We start from the raw sequence: 18,874 nt of genomic DNA, 5'->3' as shown, positions 1-18,874 counted from the left end.
GATGTAAAGCAAGGTGGCTCCTAGAATCTCATGCCCCCTGCCTGCTTCTGGCCACGCGTGGCCATCTCTAAGTCACACTGCCCGTCCCAGCCCCAACACATCCAAGGTGGTGGCCAGAACCCAAGCCTGGAACCTCCCGTTCCAATCAATGGGAATCCCGCGGCTAATGCTTCACGCTCTATTTTGAAAGCCGCCTGCTTAGTTCTTTGCCTTGTTATAACCTGTCCTCGGCAAATCTGTTTTTCTTTTTACCATCAAATTTAGAATTAAATCAACACATACGTTCCTCGAGTTAACATGCATTACAGAAGAGACGCCCAGTGAGCACCCTGGACCTCTCGGAGCGCTGGGCGGAAACGCAGTCCTCGGGCCGTGGGGGGAGCCCGGGCCCGCAGTGCCCACCATGAGGACAGGCAAGCTGAGGTGGTGAGCTGCCAGCAGGGGAGAGCCCTGAGGGACCCTGGGGCCAGGAGTCAGATCCTCCCACACAAAACGGTGTCCGTCCTGGGAATCGACCGGATCGTTGAAGAGGCTTTGCTTCCGGGATTTTATGTCACACATCTTTTATATCACACTCCCAATGTGAAGATTTTTTAGAGCCAGTGCAATTTCTCTCTTTCTGAAATGCTAAGTGACAGCGCCATCGGGCAGCCCTGTGGAAGTGGGATTTATAGCTCCGTGCGTGGGGCGGTGAGAGAGGCAGGAAAAGCCCCAGAGTGGGACCGAGTGTCCCCACAGCATTGCTCCTGGACACAAGATACTCAAAGTGCACGCAGTGAAGGGGAAACATAGATCAGGAGGAGAATCGTCTGAATCCCTGTCCCTGCTCAGTGCCCAGACCCAGCGGAAAGGTGAAGGACCAGAAGGAGGCCACCCGGCCCTCTGACCTCCAGCCCTCTGACCTCCGGCCCCTCCGACACCTGCCAGGAGTCAGCCCAAGTCTGGCTGGTGTATTAACCCAGGCAGGGGGCCACTGCGCGCGCAGGAAGGGCCCCCAGCATCCGCCCGGGGACAGCTTCGGCACACGCAGCCGAGCCTCCGTAAATCTCCACCAACACGGCGGCCGCCCGCACGCGCTTCCACATCGGGGATGGAAGGGCTGCATATGGCGCTCAGTTTTAACAGCTGAGCTTTAAAAAAGTGCAGCTTTTCATCTCACTGAACCAGCTCCCAAATTAGGGGGTGGGCGAGGGAAAGGAGCAGGAGAAAAAGGAAGCTGGAAAGGGCAGGGGGCGCCTTCCACATTAAATTTGATTTTACAAGGCATTTCAGACTATTATCTGCTCCAAAGTTCCCTCTGGAAAATGACATAATGTTCTCTGTTTGTCATCCTCAAGTTTGCTAATTTCAAGAAAGTCATTCCATCTTTGAAAAGGGACTTGTTTTTCTTTTCTTCCTTTTTTCTGTTTTTAATAAAAATGAAGGCATCTATCTCTAGGAGGGATCACTCACAGGCCGCAGACTGGGTTCACAATTTTTAAGTAAATTTGTAAATGGGATTATTGTTTTCCAAAGTTCTAAGCTCAGCGAAGAGATTAGTTGCCACAATGCCCACCGGGGCGTCCCTGGTCCTTTGAATTCCCTGCCTGGAGGCTGAAGGTGCTTGGCGAGGAACCGGAGGAAGAAGCCTGATAGGGCAGTTTTCCTGGAATTGCCTGGAAACTTTTACTTTCTCTTTCCTCTGCTGATAATGACTGTCTTCGGCTCTGCAGCCAGCTCCCCTCTTCCCCCTCCCAGCCCCCTGTTGCTGCACGCCATCCCCGAGCTCCAGTATAAAGTTTGGCTTTTGCAGCAGGAAGCAGCTGGGCCAAGCAACCAGCGAATGATAATGACCTCAGAAATCTGCTGTTCGCTCGGCAACAATAGGGTGCTCAGTCTACTGGAAAATTGTGTTCATCAGCTAACTCTGCTCAGTTACTAATTGACATTGCCAAATATTTTAAGAACAATTGGAATGCACAAGCAAAAAAAAAAAAAAATGAAGATCTTAATCCTCAGACTTAAATTTTTTCTTTTTCTTTTTCTCCACCCCCCGTCCTTCTTTGGGGTGCCCAGATTTGTTGGTGGAGCAGGCAGTGGTTATCGCGGATGGGGGCAGGGAGGAGGAACCACATCAGAAAAGGAGGTGGAAAAGAAAGAAAATCTATCATATCACTAGACGCCCAATGTAAGTGCAAGGGAGCCCAGGATAAAGGCCTTTGATGCCTTGGTCAATGGACGTATGCAGGATTGGAGACCCAGCATTTCAGGAATGCAGCTCAGGCAACAAAAGAAGACCCCACAAGGCTTCCAGCCCAGCTGATCAAATAAGCCTTGACCATCTCAAAATATTATACCAGAAGTAGTAGGGGTTAACGCTGTTTTCATCTTTGCATCTCTCTCTGGCTTTCCATTGATCACGTAACTTAGCCGACTTTATTTAATGAACAGAGGGTCAACGCATTCAATTACCCCCTTCCCACCGTCAACACTTCAATTAGCCCCTCTCCAAAATTATGGGGAATGCAGAAGGTAAGTACCCTGTTGGATATAATGAACAGTATCGTTTCCTAGTACATTAAGTTTTAATTATTCTGAGCGTGATTTCCAAGGCAAAACCTAAAGAAACAGAACTTTGGTCGTCTTCTGGCTCAGAGTAAAGCTCCGATCTGAGCACAGTCTCCATCGAGGTTTTGGGGAGAGATGCAGAGATTAATGCCATCGGAGCATTTGCACGCGAGCCAGAAAATGAGGGAGCGTCAAAACAGCCGCCCCGCTTTCTAAATGTCATAAAAGAGTAAAATTTATAAGCTGCTGCTTTCCAAATAGTTTCCCTTTGCGTCGTCCATGGAGGCAGAAATGACATCTCCAATGGTGTAAAATTATCGGGAAGTCAAATCGACAACAAACAACAAACAACAACAACAAAAATAAAACAAAGGGGAAAGATGGGGAAGTGACCCATGTGACTGGTTTTGTCCATTTTCTGTTAGAAAATATGACTTCTCAATTTGTCAAAGGTCCTAGTTTTCGCGGTTGATCTTAAGCTCTGTTCTCAGCAGTCTGGAGAGCCAAAGAACAAACACATTTTCTGGTTCACTGGAATCACTTTCACATGTTCACTGATTCAAACATTCTTTTGCTCACATAACAAACAGCTGCATCCCACATTAGCCTAGCCAGTGACAGTCGCCCATCTCGGCAGTAACTGTTTGATTGCAAACTTGACCCCTTCTTCGTCTCGGTCTGAGCAAGACATTTTTAAACAGCCACTCCGTTCCCAATCCTCCTTTGCAAAGAATTACATCAGATAACAAAGGACGTCTCTGCCACTCATTGTAAGCCTTCTTCTGGAGATCTGTTCTAAGAGGCTCTCTGTAAAAAGGTTTTTTATGATGAATTCAGAACTACTATCATGTTAAGAGCAGCGATTTATAAAGAAGAATTCACTGGTTAAGATCTGAAAAAATAGTTTCTCAGGCCCTACTGACCCAGTTTTCAACAAAAAAAGAATCAAGTGATGCAAATTAAGTTTTGCGACATTGTTATGCAGTCTGAGAAATTTGTAAAACCGTGTTTTGCGGTTATTTCTTAATAAAAGCCTTAATAAGTACTCCTTTCTTTACTTAAGGGCTTAAAGATTTTTTTCCCCCCTTCACCTTGCAGGTTTCTCTCTAACAGGTAATAAGAAAAATGCCTATTGTGTCAAGATTTTTATGTAAATGCTTATTTTAATCGCACTTTGTACAAGTCATACTTGTTAGAAATCAGAGGGAAGACTAACCAGATTTGGTTAAGGGTCCTAATCCCAGGAAAACCTGAATGCCCCAGGCGTGCGGCTGATTTGGCCTGCCTATTGGTATGCCATCAATTTTCCTACTTAGTCGGAAAATTATGAAAGGGTCTAATTTGAATATGAAGAAAACAAAGAAGTCAACCAGAAAGGAAAGAATCGGTATTCACAATTGTAAAATACTTCAATGAGGAAAATAAAAGTGAGAAGATAACCACAACTCAAGAATAATTCTCCTTTGAGTTGTAAGCCCGGTTGGTTCTTTTAAGCAAAATGGGTTTTTTCAACCGAGTATGGACAGATATGGAAACTACAGAGATAGAATAGTACGAGGCTATCACTTGGCCAGAAGGTGGGAAAAACATGGTAAACACGTCATTAATAAAGCCGAACATTTGGTGCTGGAATATTCTGCAGAGACCTTTTCGTTTCAGCAGGTCTGGGAGAGGGATGAAAATCTGTCAATGTTAACTCCACATCACTCCAAAAACTTAGGGGAGCCAGTCTGCCCTCTGCTTTCTGCCCCCTTAAAGGCCCCGGATCCAGAAACAGTGAGACAACGCTCCCCAGAACGCGGGCCCTCTCCCTAGGAGGGTGGAAAGCGTCCCTCTTGATGGGGGCCCGCCTGGCACTTGGCTGCCTCGGCATGAGATATTCCGTTTTTTTCTGGAGTTCCTGCTGTCAGGCTGGGAAACTCGCACACCCTTCCCTGGCACCTCGTACATTCCGTGCAGCAGTCACTTGGCGCGCTGGGGGCCTCACCCCTCCGCGCTCCTCGAGGTCCTGGTCGGACTTTGCCTGGGGGCCCCTCCGGAAATAAATCGCAAGGGAGCCCAGGACTCCAGGAGTAGACAGTGTGTTTCATGGGTATTTAAACAGCAGCATTAAGAGCTATCGGAATCTCTGGAATGTGCAGCTCAGATTTATGTGCGTTAACCATTCTTTACTGGTTTGTAACAAGCCCGCAGACTCACACTTTATTTTAATACTAATTTTGTCCTGCAAGAACAGGGGGTGGGATGGGGGAGGATGCTGAAGCGTGACAATGACAGCAAAACTCAAGTGACATCTACTTACTAACTACAGAAGCCAAATGCTCCCGATACGGAAATATTTATCGGAACCCAGAAGAGAAAAAAGGAAAAAGAAAGAAAAAAAACTTCACCAAAACGACCCTCGATGGTGTGCCGCCACGCCTTTAACAGTGGGCAACGCGGTGCCTTGAGGTGCCTCAAACTGTCTTTCATTTTCTAGACTTAATGGCTGATTGCAGAAATCAATGTTGCCATTAGTAACAGGGTATTTGTTATGGCGTGATTTCCTCTGTTGTTAGGCTGCAGAATGATTACAGTATTAGCGAGATGCTTTCTTTATAAAAGGCTAGAGATATAACTTTCAATTTACCATCCATTAGAAAGGGACTTTGAAAATACAGAGGCAGGCAACAAGCTTACCTGCTGTTAGGTAGCGATTTTAATTTAGCTGTCTTAGGCTAGTGGGCTTTTTTTGTTGTTGTTGTTTTGGGGGCCTTTTTTTTTTTTTCTTTCCCCCAAACCGGGCCAGGAAGCTTCAGCGTTTCACAGACATTTTGATGACAGATTTTCTGCTTTGCTATTTTAGACCCCAAAGCTGTATCGCCCGTGTAACACAGTACAATTTAAGACACGCCGTCATGCATCTGTGTTTCAAACCTCTGTGTTTTTCCAAACCATCAGAGGTGAGTGGTGTGGTTCTTCAGGCTACAGGGGCCTGACAGGTGAGCCCCGCTGGAATTTTGGAAGGGGATGGGAGACAGGTTTGGCCTGGGGAGGGAGATTGGGGTGCCCGAGTGAGAAAACTGTGGGAACACACTCAGGGAGAAAGACTGTGAGGGTCTGAACTTACACCTTCACATCCGTGGATGGAGCTAAGACGCCAGCTCCCAGGCTCCAGAGACGAGGTGATGACGGATTGGGGGTAGGGGGTGGGGCATAAAACAGGGCTGGGCAGCCCACTGCTGGCGCAGGCCAGGCTCTGCCTGTTGGCCAGCGTACCAGCTGGCCATGTCTACCACACAGGAGGACCAGCTCTCCTTCTGGGCAACCAGTGTTCAAGGGAAGACGAACGACTCGAAATGCTAGCCTGCCCTTGAGGCAGGGCAGAAAGGCAAGGTCCGCAGAGGCCAGCAAGCCACAGGGAGCTCAGGACTGGCTTGGAAGAGCAGCGAAGGCCCTTCCCCTCCCCGTGGCCTGCGTGGAGCCAGGGCCCCCAGACGGGGTGGGCCCCCAGCACCAGCCGCTCGTCCCCCATCTTCCGGGGCAGCCTACCTGAGGAGGACGGCGAGGAGGGGTGCGGGCTGTCCTCCTGGGCACTCCCCGTCTGGGAGAGCCCGCCGCCGGCCCCGCTCTCCTCGGTGACGTTGGAGGAGCCCGGCGTGGTGGAGCGGCTCACCGACTGGGACTCCTGGTCACTGCCCGAGCCGCGCCGCTCGTCCAGACCCACGTGCAGCCCGTCCTCGTCGCCCTTGCGGTCCCGCTTGTGGACGCGGGAGTGCACGACCACCTGATGGTAGGTGCGGAACACCCGGCCGCAGTCGGGGCACTCCGTGGGCTTCTCCTTCATGCTCCCGGGCCCCTGCAGGTTATAGTCGAGCGCCTGGTTCAGCCCGTGCGACAAAAAATCCCGACTGCCTTCTAGAGGGTCGAGCTTATTTGGCAGGTCTCTCTGATTGCCCACTTTAGTGCTGTGAACCAAATCAGCAGGCATTTTCTGCTTGGAGCCATCTGCTCCCACTAACACGTACTCGCGCTTCTCCTTATCGAACATCACTCCGGCGTTTGCCAAAGTGTCTTCGTGGTTGCGTTGTAGCTGATGATCTTTAGACAAGAAACCATGTTCCATGGCCATGCCCCTGGCCATGAGCTGCCAAGCCTGGTAGCTGTTCACGGGGTCCATCTCCGCCGCTTTGGCAGCCGCCTGCAGCCGCTCGATGCAGCTGGACTTGAGTGGCGGCACAAGGTTGAGGCACCCCAGGAGGGAGTGCTTGTCGCCCTCGGGGACCCCGTGGGCCATGCCAGAGATGGGCGACAGCAGCTTGCCCAGGACCTCCCGCTCCTTCATGGGCAGCTCCCCTTTGCCGTAGAGCTGGCTGGGCTCGCTCAGGCTGGCCTTGTCCGGGGCCATGAAGCCGCTCTGAAGGCAGGACAGGTACCTGGAGTACAGGTTGGCGTGGGCCTCCTGGGACATGCCACCCATGGGCACGGGCACCTCCGGGTCGCTGGGGGACTTGCTCTTCACAGACAGCTTGTTGAGGTGGACCTTCATGTGGTTCTTGAGGAACCAGGGCTCTTTGAAGCGGCGGCCGCAGATCTGACAGCAGTGCTCGAAGGAGTCTTTGTGCTTCCGCATGTGGCCCTTGAGGAACCAGGCCTGGCTGAACACCTGGCCGCACACCTCGCAGCGGAACTCGTTGGCCGCCTGCTCCCCGCCGCCGTTGGGGCCCTGGCCCTGCGCCGACTCAGCGGTGATGTGGGCCTTCTCCACGTGGCTGATGAGCTCCTCCTCCTGCGAGGCGGCGAAGTCGCACAGCGTGCACTTGTAGGGCTTGTGCAGGATGCGGATGTGGCGGTCCAGCTCCTCACGCTTCTTGAACTTGCCTTTGCAGAAGGTGCAGCGGAAGCCGGCGGCCGGGACCACGGCGTCCTCCTGCACGCTGGCCGGCTTGGGCGAGGGCACCGGGTTGGCCGCGTCGGGCACGCTGTGGTTGGCGGGCAGGGCCAGGTTGCAGGTGGCCAGCGGGGCGGGCTGCGCGTGCGGCAGCGGCTTCAGGTCCGGCCGCGGCTGCAGCAGGCTGCTCTTCATCTGCTTGTCCCGCAGGATGGCCCGCTCCTCCAGCTCGTGCAGCAGGCGGTTCTCCTCGCGCACCCGTCCGCGCCCCTTCCCCAGGTTGCCCAGCTTGTGGGTCCGCAGGTGGATCTTGAGGTTGCCCTTCTGCGCCGCCCGGTGGTCGCAGTAGGGACACTTGAAGGGCTTCTCGCCGGTGTGAGTGCGCATGTGCAGGGAGAGGATGCTGTTGAAGCGGAAACGCTTGCCGCACAGCGGGCACGGGTACTTGCGGTTTTTGCGGGCGTCGTCCTCGATGTCGCTCATCTGGGACATGATGCCCAGGTTCTGCCCGTTGAGGAACTGCTGCAGGTCCACCCGCCCGTTGAGGCTGGTGTCGACGTCCCGGCCCAGCTGGTTGGCCAGGAGCGCCATCTGACTGCCCATGGGCTGGCCGCTCAGGGGCACGTGCGCCTTCTCGTCGAGGGGCGCGGGGGTCTTCTCTTCCGGGTTGGGCCGGGGATGCAGCTCGGGGAAGGCATGGCTGAGCTGGGAGGTGATCTGGTGCAACTTCTGACTCATGGCATACTGGCCGTTGAGGACAGGGCCGCTCAGGTGGGGCTCAGCTTCCGGGGCCGCCGAGGACACTCCAAGGCACAGACTGGCTTCTTCCATCCCTGAAAATAAAGCGAGAGTTCAGATGGGTGCCAGGTACCGGGGGGCGCAGCGGATGCACGGCCTCAGCTGGGGAGGAATTTGCATTTCATGCCTTACCTACACGTAATAATGCTAAGGAATTATAGTCAAAAACAATAATAAAAAGATGAATTATTAAATGCCAATTATGCAATATGGCATTGCTCCTCCAATTTGTTTTGGCGATAGATTGTCTTCCTTGTATTTTCTATTTACCGACTGCAATTATTCATTCACACTTAAATTATTAATGTTTTACCACGTTCAACACCTAATAACGAATCGAGGGTCTACGTGTCAAACTTTTCCTCCTGTGCCTCTTGTAGCACCTGCACCTGTTGGTTCCATTCAGAGTTTGCCTTAGAGCAGAATGACTTTCCCTTCAAGACCGGAGACCCACGCGGAACTTTTGTTTCCGGTGACTATGTTCAATACATTCCCCAATCTGAGATGAAAGAGATTATTTTATGATTTGGTTCCTTCCCACCCACCCCCCCCAAAAAGAACCCAGTGGCATGATATTTACTGGTACATAATAAAACAAGATAATGTTTTGGGAAAAAATAAAGTAAAGGACAGGCTTTAGAACAATAAAAGGGATTTTGCTTTAGTCAACAAAAAGTGCAGTAATATCTCATTAAGCTGATTAGTATGCTGCTTAGAAACAGTACTAGGTGCTGTAACACATGATTATAATCATAAAAATCCTTCAGTGTTTGCAAGGAAGCATTAACGAGGTATATTAAATTTTAAGGAGACTGGGAGTAGCGGCTTTGCAAACCTCAGAGATTAAGATTTAACCCTTATGTTACGAAACACTGTTATTTTGTCATTTGGTAACTGTGCCCATCAAAAGAAGTATAAATTATCTGGTGACGGAATCTTTGTGGATCATCCAGGCTGTTCATTTTTGGGTGGGGGGGGAAGACTCACACTATTTAATGGGCTCTCCCTGTCTTTCCACTGGCATGATATCGCAGGCAGGGACTTTGATTGGGTTTAAAGAGATCCTTTATAGAACTAGATAAAAACCAATTAAAATCCAGGGATGATGCCATAGGAAGTCTCAACCAAGTTTGAGTGTTTTTAATAACTTTCCCAACATACAGTAATGAGTACAAATTGTACCTGCGGTATGTGTTTTGCAGAAAATTAGAACTCAAAGTTGTTTGTTAAACACTAACACTCAAAGCTAGTCTGCATAATTGCTTTAAATGCTCCTCTCTGCCCCCCACTCCCCCCTCCAGCCTGTGCAAACCTGCGAAGGCCACACTGCTCGGGGGTGGGGTGGAAGGAATGTGGAGCACATGCCCCACTCCCCATCATAGCTTGCGAGAAGCTCAGCTATGAAAGGCAATGAACCCATGCCTGGGTCCTTCCCTTTCCAGGTCTGTCTCCCACCTGAAGGAGTCCAAATTCGCTTCCTGCCATTGGAACCGTTTTTTGCACATCCCGATGTTTACATGTGTTGGCTAGCCAGGTGGTCTAGGAGCAGCGCTTAACCCCAGCCAGGACTGATTCCTGGGCCAAGCAGTTCCCTCGGGGAACCTGTGGGGACAGAGCTCAACTGTGCAGGAAGCTCATTCAGCCCTGGGGGGTGGGGGGTGTCTGCTACCTACCGGGCCTCCTGCCAGGCAGACTGTGCCTGGCATGGAGGGTCTCCAACGGGAGACCTGGCTTCCTTGGCAAGAGGACAGGGGCTGTGAGTCCATCTTGCAAGGGAGGGAAGAAAAAGACATGAATGTTTATTTGCAGGAGAGAGAAACACTGCAGCCACAGTGCGGGGCTAGCGACGTCCATGAATGATGACATGGACCCCTGCATACACTCGTACGCACATACAGGCACATGGTCACTTGCAGTAGAAGAAGGCTTCTAATTCGCCATCTTTCCTTCTTGTTTCTGATGGCGGTCTACATGCAAATTTAAAAAAAAAGTCCATTTTGGAGACTGGTCAGAAAGGAGTACTTTGTCATGGAGATTCTTGCATTCATTCATCAAAATTGCTGAGTTCCCACTGTATGCCAGGCCCTGTCCCTGGTGCTTAGGACACCATGGTGGACAAGAGTGGCCAGCCCCAGGGCTCACGGCACCCACTGAGCAGGAGGAAGGAGCAGGCCCAGTGTGTAGAAGTTGCTAGGGCAGGACTGGAGCCTGGAAGACCCCATGCAGGGATGCTCAAAGCCCCCAGGGCCCTGTCTGGAGCTCCTTCTCCACCTTCAAGCTCCATCCAGCTGTGCTGGCTCTTCTCCCAAGCAAACATGGATCATGACCCTGAAGCCACTTGGGAGTGCTCAGAATTCCACCCAACAGCTCTGGGGAAGTTTGGAAAGTCCAAAGCCAACATGGCTGGCCCACGTCCAATGGCTGCCCAGTTGGCCTTCTCTGAAGACATGGATCCAGAAAGACAGGCTATTTTCAGGTTGCTGCTGATGAGCTGATGCCAATTCAGCAGGAGGGAGAGGAGGCTGAATGTGCAATACAGCGAGACTACAAATCAGGCTGGATGAGGGGCGTCAAGTTGAAGACCATCCCCCACCCCCATTTGTGCTGGGTAAGTATCAACTCAATTTGTTAAATAATGAACATGGGGAATTTATAAGTTAGGTTTGGATATAGAATTTTTTTATTCTGTCAATTTTTTTCTTTTTTTCAGTCAAGAAAGCTTTTTTAAGGAACTGGTCTTCAGGTGCCATGCTGAAGCCTCAGCTGATAGGAGGAAGAATGTTCTAGAATGTGCAAAGGTACAGTTGGCTCCTCGTTCCCTCAACAAGGTCTCAGCTCACATAACCCCTCCTCACAAAAACCACCATGCTTCCCTTGTCGCCCCCAGCCTCTCTTTACCCATCACTTTATTTCCTTCTTCACAACACTTATCACTAGGGCAAAGTTTTGTCATTGACCTTTTACAAATGTGCTTCTTTTCCGTGAGGGCAAGATCACAGTGGCAGCCTCCAGGCCCAGGACAGAGCTAGCCCACTATAAGTTCAGCATTTTCTGGCCAAACAGATGAATGAAGGAAGAGACCCTATAAACACAGCCCATTAAAAAAAAGCTAGCCCTGTAGGAAAAACACTCTCCTCCCAACCTCATGTGACCCAAACTCAGCTTTTGCACATCCGTGAACATTCACTTTCAGAATGTCAGATTTGGAAGGGTCTCTGGCTGACTTAGAACCTAGGGATTCTAAAACCACTAAGGGAGAACCACACCACTAGCTCTTTCTATTATATATGCCCACGGTGACCATCCCAGGCCTGGACCTCCACTGAGCAGGGATCCCCCCTGAGAACTTGACCACTCGTTGGGGGGGGGGCCCACGGGAGAACTCAAAATTTTGGCAGAGCTGGCCGGCTCCCAAGGAGATGCTCTGAGAATTACAGCCCTTGGCCCTGGAGTGAACCCAGGTGAAGCCCGCACAGGGTCCCACTCTGAAGAATGGCCTCGCCAGACGATTACCCTCAAATGTTTGGTCAGACCCAGCACCCCATGATTCTGTGAGCAGGTGCAGGCACTGCGATGGGTCAGTCGTAATCAATGCCAGTCGCCAGACTCAGAGCAAGAAAGGGGAGAGTGAGTTCTTGGAAAGAGTGCGGGGTAATTGGTGTGCTGTCCCTGGGCCAAAGCAGCCCAGGCGGGATGAGCTGGCCCCAGGCCCGGTCTGGGACTCACAAAACCTGGGTCGGCCCCAATTTCTCCAGCCCTGACACTTCACCCATCCGGGATTCATTTACCCCTTATGTCAGTCTTTTAGTAAATACTTGCCAGGGCCCTTCTGTGTACCTGCCGTCGAGGGCCTCTGGGGTCCAAGGGGCCAGTACAGGCAAGGCCACCAATATAACAGGAAGCAATGAAAAGGCTCAGAGAGGCTGAACACACAGTTTAGACAAAGGAGTAACCACAACAGCTTTGGCACATAAGTGTGTGTGTGTGTGTGCATGCGCATGTACATGTGTATATGTGTGTGCACAAGTATGTCCGTGTTGGGGGAAAGGCAGAGATTCCCTGAGTAGCAGTGCTCTAGAAACTTACACAAATGCACACCCTGGGAAACTCAGGGATCATCAATCCCACTGTTAAGGGATTGGATCTCACCACAGCCCTAAGAGCTCATGGGGCCAGGGAGGTGAGTTTCTCTGTGGGGGTTCGCCATTCTGATGGAAGGAGGCATTAGTCCTTTCCCCCCAGACCTCAGGGAGCAAGCATAGGGAAAGTTGCCTTCCCTTTGGGACCACACTGTTCCCTCCCAGGCCCTGCAGCGAATGGCTGTCAGTGTCTCAGGCAGGGCCTCCTGGCGCAAGACACTCCCTCTCTCCTGATAGCTTGAATAGATGAAATCCACATGCAGCACACCCCTATCCTCCCCCCCCACCCGCTTTCTTGCTCACAGTTCCAGGGAGCACTTACTCCCATGTGCCCAACCTATCCTTCTCTCCCTGGCCTGGGCTCTGGCCTCATTATCCCAACACCCAGCACCTGAGGGATCCACACAAGGAAGCCACGACCTAGGAGAGGGTTGGCCATCATCCTGGGCTTAAGGCAATTCCTTCTAAGGAACCTATACAGTAACTCCTTGGACCCTCCCACACTGGTAGGAAAACCCTTGGTACAATTAAAAACAAGTAAACAAACCCCCAAACTCTGCGAACAGCTAGCCCCTGGCCTTTCAGCTCAGAGCTCCAGCCCAAAGCATGATGGGAAGATCAGTATACCTTGGTTAACTCATGAAAGGAACCAATGCGTAGGTAATTTACCTAACTGGGGAAAGAAAGGCAGCCAAGTCTGGACAGTTAGAGGCCACTGTAAATGGCTGAATTGGGTACACCAACCCCCACCCCCACCATGGGAACACTCCAACATTCCACCCCCGTCCTGATCTTGCCTGCTCCCCAGGGTCATGGTGGGGCACTGCTAGTCCTCAAGGCGACTGTCAATATTGACAAAGAACCAGGCATGGGCGTGAGTCCCAGCCACTATGGTATTTTCCTCACCACCCTGTGGAAATGCCTGGGCCCTACGTCTGAGCACGGGCAGGGCCCCAGTTGAAAGCTTCGGAAGGCTAGAGGTTTTCTCCATGAGCTGGGCAACTTCGCATTTCATACCAGCATATTCTCAGCCCAGGGAATCCACCATTGGGTGAACAGATTATCAAAATACATTCTCTCTCATCATTCCCATCATTGCAGGTACAGTGAGCCATTCAGCTGCCTTTGATGGTGCTAATGGTTATTTTGATTTTGTATTTCTGCCTTCAAAACTATTTCCTGTGATATCAATGACAAAAGTTTTCACTTAACTCTTCCAATAGAGAACCTAATTGTATCTTTCACTCAAAATGAAATTTAAAACTATCAGGACACCAGAAATGCCAGCTGCTACGAGTCTAAATAAATTTTACACAAAAACACAGTTTCATTTTGCTAGCACAGAAAAAAGAAAGTAATCTTATGAATAGTCCAAAAAATATAGATCTTGCCAGTAAGTTGCATGAACGAGTTTTATCCTTATACCATGAAAAAGAATAGTTGGGAAATGAAATGACTTTCAAAATAACCATTTCAACTGGGTTTTTAAAAATCAAATATTGTTGTCTAGCCAAGCACAACTAAATATTCCCTTTTTTATCAATGTGGGTAAAAGCACTGCCTTGGAAAAAGTACGAGTCCTACCGCTCCTAACTGCCGGGCAGAGGAGGGATGTGGGTTCCCAGAGAGTGATCCAAACGCCACCGTAGGGCTCGTGACACGCAGTTCTGGTAGTAGGTGGACCCTCTCTCTTCAGACTTAAGTGACCCTCCACCCTTCCCCACAACCCATCTTGCTTTCTTATATGTTGGGTAAGCCGTAATTAAGACAACTTCACCTAGAATACAATGGCTTCTTATTAAATCCTATTTTCCAATTGTTGTAGCTCACACTGTTTAACCAAGGTTGTTATAAGCATAATACACTCCTGTTCTGAAATACAGAACACCAGACTACTGAACCTTTTCAGGGTCATTAAACAGCTGTAAACATTATTACAAAAATAAACCAGAGATTTCATGCTTACATTTTGGCCTAGAGCTTGCTATGCTGAGCAAGTACATTTTTTTCATCTCTTACAATCAACGCTGGTGACATTTGGGCATCCAAACAAATTACATCACAAACATTACTGAGGTGGGCAGGATACTGAGTGGTTTATTTGCCAGATGATTAATAGATAAACAGGAGGGCAGTTCGGGTGACCTGTTCTGTTTTGACTGATGTGTAGACCATGCTACGAGACAGGGCCAGAAACAGTTAAATCCTTGCTGAATTTATTAATGGAAAGATGATATTCAAATAGGGCCTTGGAGAATGGTGATTGTGTGACCAGAAAAGCAGAGCTGGAGATTATGGTTGAACTCACCAACTTCCCCTTGTGCATGGAATGGGGGTCAAATTCAGGGCCTTAGCAGCCTTGGATGGGGAGTGGGACCCTGCTGGACCTGCTTCATGTATGGTCCCATAGAGTCCCCAACAGCTTCCGCACTGGGGGATGGGAGTTGGAGGACTTAGAAGAAGAAAAGGAATAAAAGTATCCTCTCCTGGAAGACTTCAGATGATTTCAAAATTCTCAAGGTTGAATGCATGCTGGCTTTTGCAGACTGGGTTGAAACTATAGCCAGAATTGAAGGCAGATCGTGAGCATAACAGACAGGAAAGGAAAATACTCACAAAGTGTACCCCTCGTCATCTTTTTATGGTATAGAAGACTTCCAGTCTGAGTTCCTGGCCCACTCTCTGTCCCACAGGCAAACAGATATTGGGATGGAATCTGGACAACCACCCATGGGGTGGTTGTGACGACCATGGACGTGTTAGGCCGAACCATCATCATCATCACCTTTACCACCACTGTCACCAGTGTCATCATCTTTACCACAGCCACCCCATCCATCATCATCACCTTCACCACCACTATTCCCATCAGCATCTTCTTAATCATAGCCATCACATCATCATCATCACTTTCACCATCACCACCATCATCACCATTGTCATTTCCATCACCTTCACCATCATCATCATCATCTTCATCATAGTTATCACATCATCATCACCTTCACCACCACCACTGCCACTACTGTTATCACCATCACCATCATCCATCACCATCATCCATCACCATCATCCATCACCATCACCTCCACCACATTGTCACAACTGGCATCACCATGACCATGACCATCATCATCATCACCTTCACCACCACTGTCATCACCTTCACCATCATCATCTTTACCACCACCATGACCACTGTCATCACCATCACCATCATCGTCACCTTCACCACCACCACCACTGTCTCCACTGTCATCAGCTTCACCATTACCATCATCAACACCATCATCATCACCACCACCATTGTCCCCATCATCATCTTCTTTGTCATAGCTATCACATCACATCATCACCATCACCACCACCACATTGCCCAACTGTCATCACCATTACCATCACCATCATCACCATTGCCATTGCCTTTATCACCACCACTGTCACACTGTCATCACTGTCACCATAATCATTGCTTTCACCACCACTACTGTCACCATCATCTTCATCATAGCTACCCCATCATCATCATCATCACCTTCACCATCACCACCATCATCACCATTGTCCTCTTCATCACCTTCATCATCACCATCCTCTTCATCATCATCACCTTCACCATTGTCATCACCTTTATGACAGCTATCACATCACCATCACCCCATTGTTACCTTTATCATCTTCACCATCACCATCATCACTACTGTCATCCTCTTTACTGTAGCCATAATCACCATTACCACCATCCACACCAGCAACAGTGTCCTCCTCCTCCACATCACAATACCACGTGCCGGCACAACACTGTGCTTCGTACTTCACATGATTATCGCATTTAACCACATACAACCTTCGAATGATAGGTATTCAACTATCCCCATACTAAAAAAGAGGAAACTCAGGAAAAGAGGCTCAGGAAATTTAAATCCAACAAGGCCACATGAATGGAGAGTCTGACTCCAGAGCCCAAAGAAGACATGTTGGTGGGCAGGCTGGCTTCCATGTCCATACCACATTAGTCGTGCTGACCTGAATGCTGACAGATGCCAGCCCCCTCATTGGCAAACTGTGTAGAAACAGGAAGCCACACAGTTCAGGAAAAGCTTAAAGGAGGCCAAGCAGCCAGAGCCCCCACAAACACGTGTGCTAGGAAATGGAAACTTGCAGTATACTCCAGAGAAAACCACCCAGGCTGCTAGCATGGGTGGGGTACAGGAAGGCACCATGGATCCAGAAATGGGAAAGGTCTGTTGCTCACCTGCTGGGGAGGGTGTCACAAGAATCTCTTTATTTGATCTTATTGTCTTAGCGTCCATAAAGTGGATCTATTTCTTATTCCACGTTCTCCTGTTCTGGGTCAGATGGGTTATTCCCCAGCCAGACCGGAAAGAGAATGGCACCTGAAGGGCCATGAACATGCGCCCAATTGCACAAGCTCTTCCACAGGTAGTAGACCGTGGCTACCTGTCTGAGTCCGAACTTCATTGTCTCTAAAATGAGCTGATGTTAGCTGTCCTGCACACTTGACAAAGTTTGGAGAAAGCGAATGGGATTATGGGAGAGAAAACATGGAGCTTAAATTGTGGAAGATTGTGCCTGTCCAAGGATCTTTCTCATGTGCCGGCCACATCTTCAGCCCAGGCTTCTGGAGCTGAAAAGACCTTTTATCTGGGGCTAGAATAAATCCTGAGAGGTGAAGGACACAACCAAGGCACAATCAAAGCCTGTAAACGCAGTGATGAAAACCTCACTTACTGCCAACTTCATTGGTGCAGTGTGAAGTGGGACTTAGATCATTCAGTGACATTTTTCAATGCCTGCATGTGACAAGAAGCAGACCAGCCACCAGCAAGACCAGATTCTTGCCTTGGAAAGCTGACTCAGGGAAGGGGAGAGAGTTAACCCCACGAGGAGCACAGACTGGGGGGCAGGTGCTAGAGGGGGACATCCACAACATGCCGCGGGACTGGGTGCAGGCAGGAGGGTGCAGCAGGGACCAGGGAAGGGACACCTGTGAGGAGAACAGCCAGGAAGAGGTCAGTCCTTGCCTGAGCTTGGAGGAGGTCACTCGACACAGAAAGATGGAAGGGCATGGAGGACAGAGGGAAGAGAATGTGCAAAATGGGGACCTAAGCATGGAATGTTCTAGGGGATGATAGGAGATAGGGTGGACATGGCAGGCCAGGTGCACACCTGAACATCAGTCCATGGAATTCATATGTGCGGCATAATGGGGGGTTCAGGAAGCTTCTGTGAGAGTTGTTAGAGAACACGTGCTCTACCGCCATTGTGACACACTAGTAGTTTCCTACTACTTTGGATCAGAGGAGATGAAGGAAAACAGAGGGTGAAAATAAACTCCCGAGCGCAACCCCAACATCCGAAGGCTAAAGTTCTCGCTGGGGCGAGGGAGTGCTCCCTGCGCCCAAGAGGAAAGACCGCTCAGAGTTTGGAAGCAGGCACTGAGCTCCTCTCTTCTTTGTAACAGCAAAAAAAATAAGTGAAAGAAGGACTCTTCCCCATATCTCCTGGCAGCTCACCCCCACCTCTCCAAATGCGGCCACCCAGATTTGTCCTTCATGCGCCATCCTGGGGTCGCCTATTCCAGGAAGCCTTCCTGGAATTGCCCCAGGCTGGAGAGACTCTGTCCCCAAAGTTGTCATGCAGTTTCTCTAGAACCATTAGGACACATTCATAATGCACTTGGACGCGCGCCAATAAGGAGGTCACGGCATTTCTTTTTCGGCTGGAGCTTTGGGACAACAAGGATCCTAGGAGCCCCTGTCTGTAGCACCTGGGGCAATAGTCCCACCAAAAACGGGTCCTTTAAGCCTCTGAGGATCACAAGGCAGGGAAGGGAGGTAGCCGGAAGCCTCCTAAGAATGCCCAGCCTTTTGTGAGCAAAGCCCCAGGGCTCTCCCCCGAGAATGCAGGCCACCGAGTGGTGCTTCCGTGTCTCCCAGATGCGATGATTTGGGAAGGAAATGGCCCCCTAATTTGTTGTAATTGATTTATCTGAACTGTGTCCACCTCATCAGGGAAAGCAACAAACTGTCCACACACACACACACACACACACAGACACACACACACGCTTTTAATGAATGACCTACCTTTAAAATATCACAAACCTTAAAAAGATACCAGCAGTTGTCATGAAGTGTATTGATTCTTTCTCTCGCTGCCTTTCTCTCTCTCTTTTTAACCAGACTTGGTCATGGCAGGAAGTTAGATATTTAATCCCCTATTAACCCGCCCTGGCTCCCTGCTCAGCCTCAGCACACAACCGCTGCCCTAGAACAAAACCGGGGGCCCGGCACCCCCAGGACTCCCGGCAGCGCCTCCCTCCCAGAGAGCAGCAGCAAAAACGGGGTGCGGGGCCCAGCTCCCCGTCCCCACCTTTCAACCTCGATTAGAACCATTTACATTTGAGCACTTCTGAACGAGGCTATCGTGTCGAACACTTGATTTTCATTTCACAGAAGCCTCAGATTTGATTCGGAGCAAAACTAAATATAATGTA

At 49.9% G+C, this 18,874-nt stretch overlaps 1 protein-coding gene across 2 annotated transcripts in view; it reads right to left on the bottom strand.

Annotated features, from left to right (window-relative positions):
* Positions 1-18,874, bottom strand: part of ZNF536 (zinc finger protein 536) — a 422,886-nt gene that overhangs the window by 222,253 nt on the left and 181,759 nt on the right. For both annotated transcript variants that reach the window (XM_044256239.1, XM_044256240.1), the window contains exon 4: positions 6,079-8,250. In XM_044256239.1, coding sequence (XP_044112174.1) covers positions 6,079-8,248 — 2,170 coding nt within the window. In that variant the 5' untranslated portion in view covers positions 8,249-8,250. The remainder of the gene's footprint in view (positions 1-6,078; positions 8,251-18,874) is intronic.

This window comes from Neovison vison, chromosome 7, assembly GCF_020171115.1.
Source record: "Neovison vison isolate M4711 chromosome 7, ASM_NN_V1, whole genome shotgun sequence".
Lineage (NCBI taxonomy): Eukaryota > Metazoa > Chordata > Mammalia > Carnivora > Mustelidae > Neogale > Neogale vison.
This window is presented reverse-complemented; position numbering and strand designations above follow the sequence as displayed.